General features: G+C 35.5%; 1 protein-coding gene across 1 annotated transcript in view; it reads left to right on the top strand.

Moving 5' to 3' along the window:
- Positions 1 to 14,558, top strand: part of LOC149534182 (zinc finger protein VAR3, chloroplastic-like) — a 33,777-nt gene extending 19,219 nt beyond the window's left edge. Inside the window, exons 2-5 of the mRNA XM_089805221.1 lie at positions 12,902 to 13,019; positions 13,256 to 13,605; positions 13,703 to 13,801; positions 13,981 to 14,558. Of these exons, the coding sequence (XP_089661347.1) occupies positions 12,902 to 13,019; positions 13,256 to 13,605; positions 13,703 to 13,801; positions 13,981 to 14,125 (712 nt within the window). The 3' untranslated portion in view covers positions 14,126 to 14,558. The remainder of the gene's footprint in view (positions 1 to 12,901; positions 13,020 to 13,255; positions 13,606 to 13,702; positions 13,802 to 13,980) is intronic.
- Positions 14,559 to 22,453: the final 7,895 nt, after the last annotated feature.

Here is a 22,453-nt window from a genome sequence, read left to right as displayed (position 1 = left end):
AGCAAGAAATAAAATAAGATAAGTTTACCCAACCCCAAGGTCAAAGAAGAGCAAAGAGAGCCAGGCGATTTGGAATGGTGGTGGAAGTAATAAAAAAAAAAGCTAGCAAGAGGCAATCTGAGATAAGTGCGCCTACAGTCAAGTATCAAGGCAGCTATCATTGGAGGTGGCAATATGAAGTCAATGATGCCATAGGCAAGATGTTGCAAGAGAAAAAATCAAAGCTAGCCAATCATCCTTCAAGGCATAGGCAGAATTGAAGCAAAAGTCTGCTGACCCTGGGCAGAATTGAAGCAAAAGTCAGAAAAAAATTAAAATCAATTTAATCCCCAGTCAAATACTTTGCAGAGTCAAAAAGAGGCATTTGAGGTAAGAGTCCCTTCATTTTCAGATAGAAAAGAAAGCCAGGTGAACTGGTTGCAGGACGTCTTCAGAAAAATCAGAATTTATACATAATGAAATGGTCTGATTCTTGTTTTGGGGAATTTGAAGGAGTTTTTTTAGTCATGATTTTAGTGCCTTAACAATCTGGTTACAGCTTGTTTGCAGATCTAGTCCTCAAACTTTTTCTTCAGAAATGTATCCTCAAAACATTTCACAAATTTCGTGACTTTAAATTTCTGATTCTTTCAAACATTATAGCAACAAAGGACTAGATTTATGCTCTTAATTGTTGTCAAACTTATCTTCCGACAAGTCCTCAGACTCAATTGTCATACTTGTCCTCAGAATTTCAAGGTTTTATATCTGGTTCTAGATTTCATTTGCAGCCTTCGTGCTTGATTTTTTCCAAGTCATGAAATCCAAATTAATGATGAAATCAAGGGAATAGGATATCTGAAGTTAGTTACTGAATTGGATTTCCTTATACCATGCTGGCTTCTAGCTTCAAACAGGATCGCCCTCGGATAGAAGGCGGGGATAGTTACAAGGAAGTAAGCAAAAGGTGGAGGACAAGTTCAGGCTCAAGGCCCAGGATAGCAATGGAGGAGTATTAACCAAAGCGACTGATTTCAAAGGAGGACAATACTTCAAGATGATGCAGGGAAGTGGATGAGGAAAGGAGGGTTCAACAATGCAATTACAACATGGATAATTCCCCAACAAGGAAAAAGAGGAAGCCTTAGATGATTCAAGATCAATCAATCCTTCATCAAGGACAGCCATGAGAACAAGTCTGGATTTAAAACAAGGAGTCCATGGACAAGTTAAAGGATAAGAGGAATTCAAAGATGATGAAGAGGACAAGTTCCTTCAAAGAATTAATTAGCACGAGGACATAAGGAGGTTGCACAAGGACAAGAAGAGGCTGATGCAATATCAAAGATATAAGGGCAAAGAAACTCGAGCAAAAGAAGGAATTGGAGGTGTAAAGTACAAAGGGTACAAGACTTCTGCAATGGAGGTGTAACATGATGATAATGATCAAGCAAGTAAGCCAAGGGATGTTTGAAGTTAAAGTCTCTCCATATGCAAGGTTGATTCCAACGCCAAGGTCAGCATAGGAATGTGAATAGGGACAAGGATACAAGGGCATTCATGTGTCCCTAGACAAGTCGATCTTCCACTCAAAGACTAAGGTGTGCAAAAGAGGGACTAGGCTGCAAAGACATTCACGCGTCCCTATAAAAGTCGACTTTCCACTTGGTTAAGTGCTTGAAGAATAAGGACTATCTTACAAGGATATCAACTTGTCCCTGTTGCCATCATTTTTTTATAATGATCAAACAAAATTCAATTCAAGGACAAGTTGATAGGGACTCCAATTTGTCCTTAGGAGAGTCAATTTTCCCCTCAAGAAGTCCCTATACATAAAAGGGTTCAAGGCTAAAGGATTCTACGCCAAGGAAGTAACGGATAAAGGTATCAATGAAGCCCCAAACAGTGGGAAATGACTTCACTCCACGAAGATTATCTAATTATGCAAGGAAAAGTTGACAAATGAGAAAGATTGTCATCATCAAACATCTAAGGACATAAAAATTTGCAAGTTTATGATAAACATGGAGAGACAAATAGTTTTTAGGAAGTCAAGGTATTAGGACCAAGTTCAGGGATGGGTTCAATGGGGAGGTTTCCTAAAGGAGGTGAAGTTGAAAGATGGAATTGAGACAAGGATTAAATAATCATGCTAAAGTGGCATGTACTTACCCTCCTCCAATCAGATTACTCCAAGTGTACATTTAGAGTGCATTTCAAGTGGATATGTATTTCAAATCAATGTAATTCTCCCATTGACCCACATGTTGGTGCATTGTTTTTGTTGACTATTTGCGGTTGCCCTAATTTGGGTTTGTCAAGGATTAATCTAAGCCATTGGTTTTTAATCAATCCCGATTGTTCGTTGTAATTGGGGCTCCTATATAAACCCCACTCCTCTCATTTTTAAAAGAAGAGACTTGGAGAAATTGTTGCTATAATGCTGTAAAAGTAATTGCTAATTCATTGTTGGTCTTCATGGTGGATTTACTTATGTTGCAGTAGAATATTGCATGGTTTTTGCATTTCCTCACTTAGATTTGGCTTTTGTTTCATGTTCGTTAGAAGTAGTATTCAATTGAATGGAAGATATTTTGGATGCTTCTTTAGTGAACTTGCTTAGACCAAATCACTAGTTGCTTGCTGATTGTAAGTTTGCCTTGCGTGGTCGAATGGCATATTCACAAGCTTTCTTTTGATTATTGCTTGCGCATTGATATGCATCTATGCATGGTGTTAGTGGAATGGCAATAGTTTGAACATCTTACCTTTACCTTAGTAGAACACTCCAGCCTAGTTGTTTTCAATGGCCAAACTAAGTCTAGTAGAGTCATAAAGATAACCATAATCTCTTCATTCTAGAATTAGATTAAATTCTGTAGACCCTTTCCCTTTGCAATTTGTTTGGTTGGAAGAGGTTGAGTCCACAATAAGAAGGAACACTGGGGCTGTATCATTTGATCACACAATCCATATACATTGTTAGCATATGATCTTTCTTATTCAAGAGAGGGTTTAATATTTTTGGTGTTTCATACTAGAACATTAAGTGTTTCACCCTGTTTGTTGCAGTGGCACAGAACTCACATCAACACCTCTTATATGCAAAAATTAAGGGAAATTTATCTAGTAGTAGCTAAAGTTGTGGCTCAAATTGTTTCTCTCTTCGTTTGTTCTTGTAGATCTTTATTATCTAATGGAAAGAAATCTGCTAAAATAGTTATCAATGACATTTCAATATCATTTATGATCTTTTGAGATGTAATATTTTTTGTTTCAAAAGCATTTCCTACTACACTATTTTGAGCTATTTGGTTCAAAACCAATTAAGTTGAATTTTGCAATTTCTTCCTTTGTCATATAATTCAACTTTCACTCTTAACATAGTTCTAGAAATGATGAGTACTATTAAATCATAAATATGAATTAGTTGATTCCTGTTTTGTAATTTATGATGTCTGTTTAGAAAAGGAAAACTAGCTTTTTAATGACTTTCTTGAACTTGAGGATTTCGAGATCTTGGAGGACAACTGGGATAGTCATGAGGTTGGATGACTTAGGAGAGGCTGTGCACTAGGAGCTCCATCAAGACATGCAGCCTTCTAGCATAGCTCTATCTGTAGTAGAAAGAGTCATCTGCTTCATTTGATGTTTTTGGAATTTTGTACTTAGTTTATAGGGTGACTTCATCAAACTATATTGTAATTGAGATTTTGTCAACTATAAACCATCTAATTATCATATGCACTATGAAGTATGCTTTGTGCAATGCAATGTAATCAGCCATACAAATTCAAACAACAATTCTTTTATGCTTTGTGCAATGTAATGCAATCAGCCATACCAATTCAAACAACAAATCTTTTTTCTGCATTTCATGGCTTTAACTCTATTTTATTTGCTGCCTATATCTCTATGCTGTGGAAATGCCCTTAAATTTTGAAAAAGTAGTTTTTTTCCCCACATTTTTTTGCTTTCTTTTTTAAATCGGACTTTTTTGGAGTTCTTGAAAAATCTTATACTTTTGGTTTGGCAAATTTTCTCCAAATGATTTTTGCTGCTATGACTATGACTATGGATTTTATGAGCATAAATGACAACAGGTAACCACTTCTATGGATCCTTTCAACATAAATGACAACCTACAACCATTTCTGTGGATTCTATGAACATAAATCTTGGAATTATTAAAAAAAAAAAAAATCTTAGAATCCTACCTTTTCTTAAAAAATGCTGGTTTCAGTCCTTTGAGTTGGCAACTTGACATCACTCCTCTTCTTACCTATCATCAACCCTCTTGCTTTTCACTCTCGCTGTTTTACCTTACACTTGCAGGCTTGCTGCTCTCACTCACACTCATTGCTATCAGCTTCTTGTTGATTTGTTTTTTTAATTTGAAATGAGGCCAGATGGCAGATTTATAGATTTTCTGGGGTTTGGATGTGGTCCACAGGCCTCAGGGTTCTGCCCTCAGCATGGAGTTCTAATATATATATTTTGAACAACTTATTTGGTTGATTGGTTGAGGGAGACAAGCCTCCTTGAGATGGTCAAGATACTCCTAGGAGTCCCTAAGACATTCCAATGTCCCTTGGGTTCCAAAATCGCCTCCTTTAAGAGGGAGACTTCTCAAGGATGGCAGCACAAGTGTTGGGGCAGTGAGGGGATATCCTTTCCAAATCCCCTTGTCTTGGAGACAATTCTGTCTTCGAAATGTGGGGATTCTCATGGGGGAGGCATTCCTGTGGTACAGGGGTTCAAAGTTAATATATTGAGATCTGAATTGAGGCTGAATCTTTTTCTCGAAATGGTTTTCCCAAGATAAGTTCTGTTGCCATCTCTCTTTTTATTTATCTTCTATTTTCTTCCCCTTTTCGCTTAAGTTGTTTTTTAGTCTGATCAAAGATTGAGTTCAGTGAGGTTCAGTTAATTAAATGTTGGTAAACAAAAATATTGTAAAATCACAATAATGAGCATTAGGAACTTTGTATATAGAACTCCTGCTTTATTTCAAGAAGACGAATATGGAAGTGCTTCGTTTAGGTATAATTCTAGGAAACTTGTAGAAGAATGTGACACATTAAGAGCTGATTAAGTAATACCTATGCACATATGCAAAGTGCTCTAACCAGAAAGAGAAAATGGGATGAGTTTCTGCCAAAATGTTTGTTAAATTTGAAAATTATAAATGTACCATTGAGGCCCATTGCCACAATGGGGATGTGGTAAGGGGACTGCTGGAAGTGACACAGTAACGAAACTTGTAGAAGAATGTGACATATTAAGAGCTGATTAAGTAATACATATGCACATATGCAAAGTGCTCTAACCAGAAAGAGAAAATGGGATGAGTTTCTGCCAAAATGTTTGTTAAATTTGAAAATTATAAATGTACCATTCAGGCCCGTTGCCACAATGGGGATGTGGCAAAGGGACTGCTGGAAGTAATCGTGATCTGTAAAATGTTATAGGTAGTTTTTGAACAATTCTCAAGCACAGAATGATTATGCCAATCAAACAAGCACATCTATACGCTGAAATCCTGGCTCAAATTGCTTGATCAGCTCAATTTGTCATTCCTTAAAGCAAGAACATAAGAAAAACAAGTTTAGTACAGCAGTAGCATAGGTAGTTTTTGAACAATTCTCAAGCACAGAATGATTATGCCAATCAAACAAGCACATCTATATGCTGAAATCCTAGCTCAAATTGCTTGATCAGCTCAATTTGTCATTCCTTAAAGCAAGAACATATGAAAAACAAGTTTAGTACAGCAGTAGCAAACATTGTCAAATGGACTGTAACATAGAGATACACCTTAAGAAATTGGTGAATGAAAAAAAAATTCCAGAATAGTGAGTAAAAATTCCCCAGGCCATTATTTTCCAGTCTTTTTCAAGTGTATTTTTTTTCTCAGGGACTTATTGAAACCCATACAACATGAATAATGAGCTTCTACACCTGTAGTCTGTAGACGATCATAACTTCATGGAAAACCCACATACAGAAGCTAGAGCAAGAGTCTAACCCTTTCACTTGATGTTCCTTGTCTTTTAATCAGCTTTGGAGTCCCCCTTCTTCAGAAAGATCAGTTTCAAAATGCTTGGAATGAGAAGAAACAACATCAAAACCCTTCAATTTCCTGAAAATATAAATTGCTTTCCTGTACAAAGTTTCTCTATCCAACTAACGACCACATAGCAAACATTTCTATTATTTTTATATTAACAATTATTTGTTATATAAAATTATCTAACCTATATTTACTATACTAAGATGTGATATTCCAACATTCCCCATGTATTATATCTTAACCAAACAGAAACACATATTTGTTGAAAGCTTTTCTCCGAAAATAGTTCTTACACCAAGAAATCAAACAAGTTGCCTCGTATACCTCATAAAGGTGTCTCACTCAGGCTGAATTCACGAGTTCCCAGATTTCGCCTCCTCAAACTCATTATTGGGACAATCATCCATGATGTGCTGCACATATTGCTCTATTAAGCTGTCTTATGATCCTCATAAGGTTATAATTCCCAAGAACCACAAACTCATGAACTATTTGCTTGGCTATCCATTTTGATTTTCTATACACTAGTCCTCTTCCTTCTCTCGAAGTGTGGACTTCCATAATACGAGTTTCAAAATCCTTGAGAGCCATGTTCGGTGTAGCATGGATGGCTTTGAGAATACAAGCATTATATGATGTGTATGTTCATGATTAATAGAAAGAAGAATAGGTTATTGGATTTCAATAATATTTCACCTAATTACAGTAGCCCTTATATTTCCAATTATGAAGTCTCAAATACCAGGAAAAAATTAAGAATAAACTCCTTAGATGCACACACTTCACTTTATTAATCCCTTTCTACTTGTTTCAATAAAATTCAACTAAAAAAAAAAATAGAAAAGTTGCTCTTGTAAACTTTGCAAGGCCAAGTTATATGCTTTTCTCCTTACATTGAAATAAACCTCGATAAAATAGAAATCCAAATTTAAAGGCACTTCTGTACAAAACTTCATGTGTATCAAAATACCAAAGGAATTTTTAAAGTGCTATCCAACCTTTAAATAGTAAATTCTATTAACATTTAAATACCAAATGAGTTGATATTCAAAGTCAAATGAGTTGACATTCATATATCAAATGAGTTGATATTCAAAGTCAAATGGGTTGACTTTCAAATGTTAAATGAGTTGACATTTGCCAAATGAGTTGGCATTCAATAAACTAGGAAGTCAAATGAGTTGACATTCCAGATATCTTTTTTTACATTGAGGTAATATGTTGTTCATATTCTTGGTTATCCTCCCTAGCTAAGAGGGAGTGTTGATGTTTGGTAGCTTCAGCTGGTTAAACCTATGAGATTTTAGCAGATATATGTATGTATGTATGTATATTAATTATATATATTTAATAAATGAGATATTATATAATTTGTTATTTTATTAATTACAATGGATAGACATGTCTCATGAGGAGACATGTATATCCATGTGTCATTCACAATAAATATAAAAATATATATATATATATATATATATATATATATATATATATATAAGAGGAGATTAATGCATTTGAAAAGCATATACCAAAATGACAATGCAATTACATCTGCATACAATCCGTATAAATTCAACAACTTTATGCTTTAAAACACCAATTAAAGTTATAAAGTGTTGTCCTACCTTTAAGAGTAATTTTTTGTGTTGTAGAGTGAACATATTTACTTCGTTTGTGTAATAACCCCAACTAGTTATAACTTTAACAAACACCAAATTCTTTTATAATTCAGTTTGACATTTCATCAAACACTTTGCAAGTAAGCTTTGATACCACTGTAATAACCCTTTGCTGGCTATAACTTTATAACACCAATTTCTTGTACTAAATTAATAGTTTGACAATTTGTCAAACACTTGGCAAACATTCCCACTTTATGCCAACTCCCTTTGAGCTATAGTGTTAAAGGGACATTCCTTGTTTTGAATATTTGAATATAAATATTGGTAAAGAAAAGACAATGCTAAATTTTAACAATTCATTAATCAACCAGTTCTGAAATCAAAATGCTATTGCAACATTATTTATATGAACTCAATGGACATTTAAAATTACATAGTGTGGAACCTGTGATTAATCCAACATTCTTCAACACTGATTGCAATAAATATGAGATTTTCACATGAAACACAGTACCCAAATTGAGTTCGCAGGCAACTAATTAATGATTGCAGGTCTTTGATTGTTGCTTCCAGGCCTGTATTGATGCCTAATGTTGTCTTAGGAAAGGGACGACAGCCTCCAATGATACCCAACCGCCTCTCAGAACAATCACAGGTGCTCTAAAACCTGATTGCTGCCCTCCAATAATTGTTTGCAGCCTTCTACAAAGTCTGAAATCACTGCAAAATACAGGGATGACAGCTACAGTACATTCCTGTTATAACCATGCCAAACAGTAGACAATAATGGCATTCTAAATCACAAGTTCTCTAGCCACAATGAAATTCTTAGGTACAATAATAACAGTTGGGAAATACTATAATTTAATTCAAACAATTTTCAGAACTAATTCGCAATACCTTAGCTGTGAATTACCGGGCACTTTTTAATTCCAAACCCTTATACTTCAGCAAGAGCAAATAAATCTGCAAACACAGAAACTCTTCACAGGCAACAAAAGCAAATAATCAATTGGATGTTTTACTCATCAAATGGGCTCATATTTATAATCTCCAAATGGCACAAAGTTTCCCAAATGAACTTCACTTAGGAAGCTTCCCACATACAACATTAAAATATAATTGTTATTATAAACTAATTTATTAATTGCTTTTGGCTCTGAAAATGACCTTTTCCACCACAACTTAAAATTCTGACATGTGAGGCCACTGTTTCTTGTTCCCATTATTTAAAACTTTTCGTCTCGATTCCAACGAGCTATGATACTGAGGCGACCATAAAAAAAACCAACAAAAATAGCAACCTCAGCGTATTTAGATGAATAATAATAATTCACCCGTCTTGTGAAAATAGTTGAAAAAGCATTGGAATCGAAATTTGACAACACCAAAGTGATCCTAATGATGAGAGATGATGAATGAACCTAATCGGGTGACTTACTATAAATAGACTCCCCCTCCAAGATTCTTGGAGCTCAAACCAAAAGCCCGAAATAAAAACTGAGAGCATCCTCCAACTCCTCTAACTCAACAGAGCTCATTGGAACCAACAGATTGACTTACTATAAATAGTAAGTCCCTCAAACGAAGCCAAACACACCACACGTTGTTGGAAAGCCTATAACCACACAATTGAGACCCTCAAATCCCACTGTCAACTCACGAGGGTTGCGATGGTGAACTAACCTGGCCAATTGCAGGAACCTGCTAAAAATGGGGACATTACAATTTGAGTATAAATATTTGGCAAGTGCACTACAGTTGTATTTGCATGATGTCCACACCACCACAAACTACTCTAATCTTGGATTTTCAAACCTCCCCCTGCCTTTTGTGGGAACTCATATTTGTGCTTTCTTGTTCCAGTAATTAAGATCAAGATGTCCTTATGGTGATGTCTAGACATCTCTACCTATCTCTGCTCTCATGGGGGTGCATTGCTATGGAGTTTGGGGAAATTTTATTTATGCCTAATTGAGGGCCAGTGGCTGAGGCAAGAGAAGAAGCTTCAAATAAACATGAGCTCAGATATAGTTCGCGAGTTGGATAATTTAAAAGTTCAAAATTTGATTCTAGAAATGTTCTAGAAAAAAAATTATGTTTCAGAATTGGATTCCAGAAACAGAAAACAAAAGCATCTTTTCTTGTGCAGAAAACAAAGCCAAATTTTACTGCTGGGGGATTATAATCTTAAAAATCGTGAAGGATTTGTCATTGTGTCAATAGGTATTTAAGAAAAAAACTAGAAGGAACTTTACAATTTTATGTAGCTTTTTGATGCCTTGAACTGTCTGATTTTTTAATTTTACTGCTGGATAATCACAATTTTGAAAGTCATGAAGGAGCTGTCAGTGAGTCAATAGTTACTAAAGAAAAAACTAGAAGGAACTTTAGAAGTTTATGTAGCTTTTTGATGCCTTGAACTTTCTGATTGTTGTGTGATTCATCACCAAGCAATGTATTAGGGTGCTTTCTTTTCATTTGAATTATTAAATTAAATTTGGCATCGTATTAAATCTATTTTTAATAACATTAATTATTTATTGATATTGAACTATTAGTAGTCTTCTTTGACTGCTCCTGGCTTGTTAAACTCCACATTATATGATTGCATAATATGTTTCTTTTATGTATAAACAAGAAGCCAGGGGAAAAACCCTACATAGGTCAAAAAAACTGAGTGCCACAGACTATAAACAACCAAGCAGCAAGAAAGAAGTTGAAAGAACCAATGCTGCCAGCACAAACAACACTACACAGAGCCCATCAACAGGGAGGAAAAAGACGAAATCCAAGCCCGATTAATGGGGGGCTAATGCAGCAATGCCCTTGGCCATCAACAACAAGGATGCCATGGGAACCCCTCCAACCTTGTGGAGTACATACCTGAGAATTTCTTGAGAAAGACTCCTTCATTAACTGTGCAATCAGTGATTCTGTTACCCATTCTCCTAATCTGAGAAAGTTCAACCTCCTTCAGAGCACCAGTTAGACTTTTAGCTTCATCTAAGATAATTTACAATCTCCATTTTTCAACTGCACCCCCTTTTAAGGCCCTAATGGCTAATTTGGAATTCCCATCAATCCAGAGCTTTCTCCACCTGTTTTCTCTAGTATCATTAATCTCCACAGCAGGGCCCTAACCTCAGCCAAGTTGTTAGTGTCCATTTTGAAGTCCTGAGCATATAGACCTAGCAGCTTCCCCCATGCATCTTTAAAACTCTGCCACCTGCAGCTTTTCCAGGATTCCCTTTAGCAGCTCCATTGGATTTCAGCTTCACCCACCTATGCTCCGGCTTTTCCTACTTGTATGTCTTATTGCTGCCTTTCGTCAGAGAGGGAGCCATCATGGAGCCCCTAAAATTGGTCCACGAGTCTGTCCAGCCCAATTCTCCTTCCTCTACATTCTAATCATCTTTCTTATGAATCTCTCCAAATGCTTTAATGGTGTTAACCACCCTATCCCATATCCAATCATCTCTTTGCCTTAATTGAGGGTTCCTTTCAAGCCAAAGATTCTCCACAATGATTGCCGCAGCCACATTCTATATTACGTTTAGGCCCAAACTAGCGAAATTGGCATCCCACAACTCCAAAAGTTTGGCCACATTTTTCTGAATCACCACCCCACTTGAATCCCCATTTAGCCCAGAAATGGCTCCAAATCTGCCATTCGACCTTGCAATGAAGGAAAAGGTGATCACTGTTTTCCTCTCAAAATTTATACAACACATCTGGAAGGGCCTTTCTTGCACAATACCTGAAGTCTATCCCAATTTAGGGCTCTTATTTTCCAAGCTATCCATAAAAAAGTATTTATCTTGGTTTTGCAGAACTTGTTCCAGATCATTGGATTTCCTTTGGAGCCAGCATTAGAGAAATATTTGATAAAGTGTCCTTGACCATCTCCATACCACTGTCCTCATTCACCTCCCCCCACCAGAAGCCACTTGGCCAATCTCTCCTGAATCTCATCACATGCAAATCGTAATTCAGCAATAGTTGCTTTCAGCCTTTTCCAATACCTGTTTGGAGGGAGCCTGACAATGTAGTCCTCAACCCGAGTCCCCTCAACTTCCTCAAAATGTGTCATCAGGGGGACAAAACATTGGTGCTCATTGAAAGCCCCATCTTCTATCCATTGGTTCTCCAAAATTTAGCCTTGTCACCTCTGCCCCATCTCCAGTTCATATCCGGACTCAAGAAATTGCACTAGTTTCGCAGAAAATTTCAAATACTTGAACCTCCAGTCAGCTTACAAGTGAACAAATTGTCGACATTGTTCATCAAATACTTAGTCTGTCTGACTTGGCTTCACAACTTATCTTTGTCATGATAGACTCTCCACAGTAATCCAATTCCCAATGCCTGATTCATATCCTTGCACTTTCTAATTCCCAAACGACCCTGCACATTCGGCCTGCAAACATTGTCTTATTTAACTAAATATATTTGAACGGCTCATCACATCCTCTCCATAAAAAGCTTCTCTTCACTTCTTCCAAGCCCATCAAGGTTGCCTTCCGTAACCCCCTTTTTGAAATATCTGCTCAGAACTTCTGCTACGATGAGGAAAAGAAAAGGGGACAGTGGGTCTCCTTGATGTAGTTCTCTTTTGGCATTAATGAAATCAGTGAGAACACCATTCACAAGGACTGCAAAAGTGGGAGAAGAAATGCAACTTCAAATCATCTGCACCAAGACTCGCAAAAGCAAACTTCCTCTTCACCATGAGGGAAGTATCCCAAAGGAACTTGTCATAAGCCTTGTTCATATCCAGCTTAGTGGTCATCCCATTGCTTTTTCTACAATGGACTGAATGAATGGCCTGATAAGCAATGACAATGCTGTCTAAGATTTGTCTGTCCTTCAGGAACCCACTTTGCTCTTCAGAAATGACGCTGTTCAAAAACAATCTCAGTATTGAAGCCATAGCCTCTGAGATAATCATGTACATCACATTGCAAAGTGCAATGGGTCTGAGCTGATCAAGGATTTGGGATGTGTTTGCATAATATGTTTGGAATTTGAATTTAGTATTGTCTTCGATGATAATGAAAAAGATTTTTTCATACACTGAGTTTTCACTGGATCAGACTCAAAGTTGATACATTTGGATTTGTGTAGCAATGCTTTAATTTTATCTCTTATCAAGTTTGATTATGTTTACACCCTTTGATTTCATATATGTATATATTAAAATCAGTAAGTGATGCTCTTTCTGCAGGTCCCTGTCACGACGAGATATTCAGGTTATTGTTGGTTCTGGTTGCCCTAGTTTAGATGGAAAGGTTGTTAATTCTGCGAAGCGCCTGAGAGCATATGTTAATCTGAATGAAGGGGATGTAAGTCAACTTATTAGAGTTCCTATTACAGTTAAATCAGCTTTCTTATCAAGGAAACTCCATTATTCTTTAGACACTTATTAGAGTTCCTAATACAGTTAAATCAACTTCCTTATCAGTGGAACACCATTTTTGTTTAGGTATTGTCTTCGTTATTTTTATTAAATGTGCTACAACTATTGGCCTTTTGGCTAGCATTAATGGTAGACCTTATCATTTTGTTCTCACCTCATCAGGTGTGTAGTGCATGCACTCTAAGAGCTTCCTGTGAGCAGGCTTATGTAATGCCACGCAGAGAGGACACTGCACGCACAGTAGATGTGATGCAGGTTTTAATGACTTGTGCATACCATCCTCTGATTGGTTCTTCTAAACACAAGATACAAATGAGAAAAAATGTGAAAGCATCTGCTCGTAAATTATTAAAGCAGGTAGTTGAATTATCTGCAACTCCACTTGATCCAGATCTCCCCAAGCCTACCTTTGTGGGGCCCGCATCCAAAGTGAAAAAATCTCAACCTTTTCCTCGAAAAAAGTTGGGACGCGATGATATTGCAAAGCTGAGAGGAGATTGGCAATGCCCAAGGTCAGTCCTTTTCTGGGCTTTGGTTTTGGTGGTTCATGGAAGTATCCTTTTGTGCCTTCTAACTGATTTTAGCTTATTCATTGCACAAAATTTATAGGTGTGATTTCATGAACTTTGCCAAAAATAGTCAATGCCTACAATGTGATGAGATTCGACCTAAACCAAAGCTGCATCAAGGGGAATGGGAATGCCCGGGGTAAGTTTCTCAATGTGGTTTCAAGTTATGAATTATTTCATGTGTGGTGCACGAGATGCTGGCTAATTTTTTACCCTTCTATATGGCACTGAATCAACAAACTTTGCTTATTCTCAGCACAGTTAATTCTTGTTAATATTGCAACGAATACATACTGATGTAAGCCCATTCATGTGCAGGTGTGGTTATATAAATTATAAAAAGAATTTAGCTTGCCACAGGTGTGAATGCAACAACCCTCGGAGTGGTTATACAAATTCTTCCAGACAGAGTACTCAGCAGTTCCCATTTGCCGAATGGAAGTGGAAGAAGCCAGTTGACTGATTGAACTCTTCAACACCCTTAAATGATTCTGTTGATGCTTGATTTAATGGAACTGCTGGCACGTGAAATTTTGTAAATTGTTGAGTGAATTTGTGATGGCCCTTGAATAGAAAATTGAGAAGTATTTCCTTCAATATGAGGAAGCTATCATCATCCAAACCGAAATGGAGAAAATAGATGAGTATGGAAGTGTCAATGGCTAAACCTGGAAGATATCAAATGGTGATTCTGTATGATGTTGACTAGAAGCAGTGTACTATATGTAGATCAGTAGATGTAAAGATGTAGCTTTCTATCACACTTGAGGGGTCCAAGCCTTCAAATCTTCTGGCAGCTTAAGGATAGCTTTCTGTATTTGTTGGCAGTTGGAGCCGGATAATAAGCTTACAATACACTACTTTACATATCATCAATCATATAATAGTTTTGCTTATCTGTCTTGATTTATTGGTTCTGAAATGCATTTTTTTGTTCACTCAACTAGGTTCGTATCAGTTCTGAGCATGCAAATGTGTTCCTGAGATTGTTCCTCTTTGAAATGATGAATGCTTGTAGACTTTTTATGTTCTCCCATATTTTTAAAGCACAAACATAATTTACAGAGATTGTCCTATGACCAGGTATGAACTATCAATATATATATATATATATATATATATATACATATCTTAACAGTACAATATTGTAACTACTTATGACTGAAAGAGCATCAAAGGATTGAATGACAATGGTATCAAAACAGTGATTTGGCTTCATTTTACTATTCTACACTTCGCAGATCAAGGAGTAATATATGAACACCATATGAAATTTGTTATGTGGAACATGATCAAATGATGGACTTCAAAAACAGTAATGTTGAACAGAAGCTAGCAATCAAACAAAAGTTATGTAGTACAATCTTATTTGTTTTTTTGGAATAAAAGCTTGTACATTGGAGTTATTGGATACATAGTTACTGTTAGAAAGTAAAGTCCACCAAGATAACTGGGAGGGAGGGATGGGGGGAGGGCGGGGAGATGAATCAGTTATCCTACTATTAAAACTTTGATCAACCTTATTATCCTTAACTATGTGAACAATATAATTAACAACCATAAGAAGATATCCATACACAATAACACCAGATATGATAACTAGGGAAACGCTTAATCAGAGGAAAAACTCCGGTGGGGATGGTACCCAATGATGTGCTAATATAAAAGTTCATTGTAAGAGGATGGATTTTGTTAGGGGTCAATGAAATACATTCAGTACATATTAGTCCCTATTAGGAGACTTTGAATTCATGTGAGGAGATCCCGACTTTGTTAGGAGTTGTAGAAGCAAATGGACCCACTGTCCAAACAACTTGAGGGGCAAGATCATCTAATTCACTATCCAATTGATTTGTGTATTATTCCTTGCAGAATAATAGAAATGAAATAACTCAAACTTCTTTGTCCTCTTGATTGGACCAAAACCTCTTTTGATCTCAATACCAGAGCATCAACTTTGATTTCAAATAATCTCTTGGATCGCTTACACACATCTATCAGTTTTGCATATCATTTGTACAATTCGCACTTTATACTCTCAATTGCACAATTCACAAGGAAAATAACTTTCCTTTATACCATATCTTCAAAATAATTCCTTGAGTCAGCCTTGATGCTTTCCCAATTAATTATAAAAGCACCTCATCAAAATGATACAATTATTTTACAATTACACAACACTGTCGAGTCATAGACTTTACAAGTTTTTACATGTGCGATTTTTTATTTTGTGCACTTACTGATGACATCATCAGGTTGTTTACAATCACTGTCTAACTGTGCTAATCTTGATTCTATCCCAGTTAAGAGATACAATCCAATCATTAGAAACCACTTATCAGGTACTCGATTTTCTTACTGTCTTTTGTAATTCATGAATAACTTCGACATGTCTTTGATTCCCTATACGCGTGCTTGTCCATAGAATCAGGACACAATGTAGGATACATCCTCAATTGCGCTTGACCTAATCATCAATACACAGTCTATATAACTCCGTTCTCTATCTACTATGCCAATTTTTATAGAAACAATGTTATGTTGACATCAATGACAAATACAGTTATGAATGCAACATGTCAATCATGTTAACAGTCTCTCTAATACTTAGGATGCTCCTCCAAATGAATACCATCAATATTCATGCTAACAATTTTCCCATTTGGCATTGATGGCAACATAGATGAGAGTACCATATCAAACTCTGTTTCTTTTGTTGCTATTCTCTTCTTTTCAAATCATTTTCATCAATCGAATCTAAAACTCATTGGAACATTGTTTTGTTTGTGCTTTCTCATTCTTAGAATCGACATTGGTTGTTCACATTCAAGTTCGTAGGGACAACTCTTCCTCTATGTTTCCTCATGGATGGACATCAATTTTCACACTTCTCCCCATTGACATCAATAAATCCATGAACAATTATCCCCCATACACACATCTCCCACATACTACTAGAAGATGTTTTTCATTTTATCATCTCCCCCGTTGACATCAATGATAGAGGCTTAATTATATCAATCATCTACTCCAAGTCTTCAATTAGCTCAAGTGTCCAAAGACATTGTTCTATACCAACTATCAAGAGTCCTTGTTGACTCTGCTCATCACAAATACTCCCCCATATAGGAAGCATCAATAAACAATGGTGCTTTGTACCGCTAGACTAATGCATTTTTTTTTTGCATCATCTACTCAAAAATAGGCAATGGCATAATCCCAAGCATACCTTGCAAATACTCAAATGTATCTTTAGGAAAAGGCTTTGTAAATATATCTGCAATCTATTCTTTTGTAGTCACATATTCTAATCTTATCTCTCTCTTTAACTCTCTCTCAAAATATGATACTTAATAGACATATGCTTAGTCTTAGAATGCAACACATGATTCTTAGACATACACAGTGTACTTACGTTATCACAATGTATGATAACAAGTTTTGAGATTCATATCCCAATGCTCTTCAACATCTTATTCATATCCCAATGCTCTTTAGCATCTGTTTCATCCACACAATCTTGTTACAATTGTTTGTTGTTGCTACATACCTTGCTTCTATTGTACTCTGTGAAATACAATCTTGTTTCTTGCTTAAACCAATCTTCCTCCAAGGAAAAATGCTCCATCACTGTTGCTCTTTTTGTCATCCATACTACCTACCCAATCTGCATCAATATATGCACACAAAGTAAAATCATTTGATCTGTCATACCACAATCCAAAATTAGGTGTACCCTTCAAATATATGAATATTCTCTTTACTGTTGCATAATGTGGTTCTCTAGGATCTGTTTGAAATCTTGCTACTATACCAACTACATTTGTTATATCTGGTTTGGTGTGAGTCAAATATTGCAAATCTCCAATCATAGATTTGTACTTCTTCTGCTTATAGTAGGTGTCTCATCTTTGTTAGATAACTTGCGACCAGTTATCATGGGTGTACCAACAGGCTTACAAATTTTCAAGCCAAATCTTTTCAACAAGTCATTTAGATACTTAGTTTGTGATAGGAAAATACCATCACTATTCTGTACAATCTATAAACCTAAGAAAAATTTCATCTCACCAATCATACTCATCTCAAATTCATTCTTCATTTCATTAGCAAATTTGTCACTTATTTCACCATTACCTCCAAAGATTATGCCATCCACAAATATTACAATAATCAACAGTCCATTCTCAATTTCTTTCAAATACAAATTGTTATTTGTCGTACCTTTAGCAAATTCCAACTTTGTCAAATACTTATCCTACCTTGCGCACTGGGTTTTAGGTGTTTGCTTTAGACCATACAATGCTTTCTTCAATCTGCATACCATGTCCTTTACTTCTGTCAAAGGAAATCCTTCAGGCTGCTCAATGGAGACTTCTTCAAGTTCTCCATTCAGAAATGTTGACTTTACATCCATCTAATACACTTTAAACTTCTTATTTTCTGCATAAGCCAAGAACATTCTAACTACTTCAAATTTGGCAACATGGGCAAATGTCTCTTCATAATCTATGCTTTCTTGCTCTGAATATCCTTTGCATACCAATCTTGCTTTATTCCTCACAACCTCACCTTGTTCATTCATCTTATTTCTGAAAACTCATTTAGTTCCTATAAAATTCTTGTCTTTAGGTCTAGGAACCAATTCCCATGTTTCATTCTTCACAATCTGATTTTGTTCTTCCTTCATTGCTTGAATCCAATGATCATCCTTGCATGCTTCATCTACACTCTTTGGTTCAACTTGAGAAATCAAACACAATTCTTCATGTACTTTGTTTCTTGTTATAACTCCTTTATCTTTGCTTCCAATAATCTGATCAGGAGGGTGATTCTTTGTCAAATTCTTGTTCGCTTTAGGTGTTGATGTTACAATTCTTACTTCTTCTCCAGGTTCAAATCTTGGTTCTTCTCATTGATCAACAATTTGAATATCATTCTGCAAATCATTGTTAGTCTCAAAGAAAACTTCAACATTCTCTTGATTGTCTTCGGATAAGCCTCTTCATTATAATCATCAATAATAGTTACTAAAGTTGTTTTTTCTAATACTTCCTCTTTCTCAACCAATTCAAGCTCATTATCTTTATCATCATTGTCATTCAAGAATCTTTCCATGTTTTAAATTCTTCATCATCACTAGAAAGCGAATTCTTTTTAGTTTTCCTTACTCTCTTATAGGACATCTGGATAAAAAAATGACCAAATTCTTTAGATGTCCAACAAATGAAAATTTTCATACCTTCTGACTCTTTTCATAAGCAAAGCAATTCCTTCTTCGATCTTCGTGTCTCCTTCGGATGTAGATCTGTCTTTACTTGGGCTTGCATTAGTAGGTTTATTCTTTTGTATACAACAAAAATATTTAGAATCTGGAAACTCAATGTTTTGTTCTGTACATGATTTTGATATCTCACCAAGGAACTCCATCTTCTGAATATCAAAATTAGTTGTATCACATTTAGGACTTTCTTTTCTGAACTAATCCGCCATTGATCTCCTTAAGCTATTAAGTTTTTTCTTCGAGGACCTGAGGCTCTGATACCAATTGTTAGAAAGTAAAGTCCACCAAGATAACTACGGGGGTGGGGGGGCAGGGGGAGTGAATCAATTATCCTACTATTAAAATATTTATCAACTTTATTAATCCTTAACCATGTAAACAATATAATCAACAACCATAAAAATATATACATACACAATAACACCAGATATGTTAACTAGGGAAACCCTTTATCAGAGGGAAAACCCCGATGGGAATGGTACCCACAAAATGATATATTAATAAAAAACTTTCTTGTAAGATGGACTCTATTAGGAGCCAATTTAATACACTCAATACATATCAATCCTTGTTAGGAGACTTTGAATCCCTGTTAGGAGATCCCAAACCTGTTAAGAGTTGTAGAAGGCAAATGGACCCACTGTCCAAACAACTTCAAGGGCAAGATCATTGAACTCACTATCCAACTGATCTATAAATTATTCCTTACAAAATAATAGAAATGAAATAACTCAAACTCCTTTGTCCTCTTGACTAGACCAAAACCTCTTCTAATTCCAATACTAGGTCACCAACTTTGCATCCAAATAATCCTTTGGATCACCTACATGCATTTATCAACTTCACAATTCACACTTTATACTCTCAATTGCACAATTCACCACAAGGAAAATAAGGTTCCTTTATACCATATCTTCAAAATAATTCATGGAGTTGGCCTTGATGCTTTCCCAATTAATAATAATAGGACCTCATTAAAATAATACAATTATTTTACAATTACACAGCATTGTCGCCTCACAGTCTTTACAACTTTTCATATGTGCGACTTCTGACTATGCACACTCACTGATGACATCATCAAGTTGTCTATTGTCACTGTCTAACTGCGCTCATCTCAATTCTATCCCAGTTAAGAGATACAATCCTATCATCATAAACCACTTATCAGGTACTCTATATGCTTATTGTCTTTTGTAATTCATGAATAACTTTCGTATGTCTTCGATTCCCTATTCGCGCACTTGTCCATAAAACCAAGACACAATGTAGAATACATCTTTAACTATGCTTGACCTGATCATCAATACACAGTCCACACGACCTCGTTCCATGTTCGCTACTTTGGCAGTTTTAATAGAAACAATACTATGTTGACATCAATGACAAACATAATCATGAATGCAACATGTCAATCATGTTAACAGTCTCTCAAATGCTTATGATACTCCCCCAAAGGAATACCATCAACATTCATGTTAAGAGTTACACATTATGTCTTTGCCCCTTCCTAGGTGTGCAAATAGTTTACCCATGTGTGCCCAAAGAATCTTTAGTTTCCAATCTTTCTAGATACTAAATGATTTGTGTATTCTTTTTTTTAAAAATTGATATAAATTTTCTTGAACGTAACTTAAAAATCCTTCAACCATGCAATCTTTTTTATTTGGGTGTAAACAAAACCTACATCGAATGAAGAAGACAAATTAAATGTTTTTCCATTTCAGCAACCCACTTTTTTGGGGTTATCTTGCAATGCAATTCCTCTATTTTTCGCCTATTGTAAACTATATAATCAACATACAAATATATCTGTTGCAATTATGTGTATAAATTTCTTTTAAACTAATACAAATTGCCTCTAATAATTTAGAGATTTTTAAGAGTTTAAAACTTGTTTCATGCGCTCTTTATTGAATAAATTATAGAAATATAAATTATTTTGGAAAAAAGTGGCAAACTAGCAGAGTAAGATTTTTTGAAAAAATTGGGAAAAAATTGGATTTTAAAAAAATGTAAAAACTTCAACTATAAAAAGTAACTTTTCTTTTAAAATTAAGGAGCATTTCTACATCATAGATATTTTCAGAGCAAATAAAATGTAGAGTTCAACTAATAAATTATAGAGGAGATTTCCGTTAGTTATATAGATATTGTTGATTTGATTGTACAAAACAAATCATAATAACATAAAAGATAACTAAATAAAGACAATTGTCAAAATGTCAATTACAATATAGTTTGTGACTTTGTACAAAGTCAACATATAGTTTAAGTACAATGTTCAGAAAACTCAAAAGTAAGTAATGGCATGCTAGTTAGCATGAGGCCTTGTTGATTCTTCTTCTAGAAAGTCCCTAAGTCCTTCAAGAACACTTTGAGAAAACTTGGCCTCTTCCATGATTTCAAGATCTTTAAGCTCAATGACATTATTATCAACTTCATTATAATCTCTTTGAGCCACAACAGTCCACTCAATTTGTGGATGTATCTTGTCAAGATCAATTGGGAAGTTATCCTCAATACTTCCAAGTTTTTTCTATGTAGAAATTGGTCTTTGCTAACAAATGAAACACATCTTCAATTGACTGCAAGAAAATAAAATTCCTACCTTGATCTTTATTTAGCTTCAAGTGAAGGTTGTGGTGAACAAACACCAAGTGTAGTGCTCCACCAAGGAACCCAAAATAAATTAACCTAAAGTTTCACTAAGTTTGTCAAACAATTTTTTTTTGAAAGATAATAAGCAACAAGAGATACTATAGTGGAAGCAATAACTCACATGCATACAACCATCATAAAACATATTACATCTCTTAAGGGTCCCATGATATTGAATCACATTTAAGTTTAATTAATATTAAATCTAACCACATCATGGAATAATCACAAGTATAAATCTAATTAAATAATATACAATTACAAAGGATGTCACTTGGCATAAACAAAATGCATAATCATCCATGGTACAAGTCACAAGGTATGAAAAGCTCAAAGAATATTCATCATAAAATAAATGCATCATCTCGTAAGATCTCTGAAATCAAATACAATACAATAGAGTATAATCATCCAATAAAAGTATAAGATCAGATAGAAAGGAACAACTACACAAGAACATCCAACAACAACATCCAGCTGTTGGATCTAAATGGCATAAGAAAAATGCACTACTACCCAACCTCATGGTAACCTAAATGGCCCACTCCCACTATGCTGAGGAGATAAACTCAAGTCCCAAACGGATATCAAACCACAAGTCATAACCAACATCTAGGTCAAAGAAACACCTAAAAGCAAACTATCTCAAAGGATATAAAGACACAAGTATCCTCTAATCTCATAGGCAACAAAGACATGTAGGAAATCTACTATGTAAGTGGGCAAGTGTCATTGCATGAGCCAACTCTACGGTTACCCTTGCAACCACCCTAGACTCCGACCCCCTAGTGTTTCTATGCCACACCAGTATCCTTTCGTATAGACAAGGCATACTAATGAAGCACG

The sequence above is a fragment of the Cupressus sempervirens genome, chromosome 10 (assembly GCF_028749045.1).
Source record: "Cupressus sempervirens isolate cs-2001-9-10 chromosome 10, ASM2874904v1, whole genome shotgun sequence".
In the NCBI taxonomy this organism is placed as follows: domain Eukaryota; kingdom Viridiplantae; phylum Streptophyta; class Pinopsida; order Cupressales; family Cupressaceae; genus Cupressus; species Cupressus sempervirens.
Note: the sequence above shows the minus strand (reverse complement) of the source record. Positions and strands in the feature narration are given on the sequence as shown.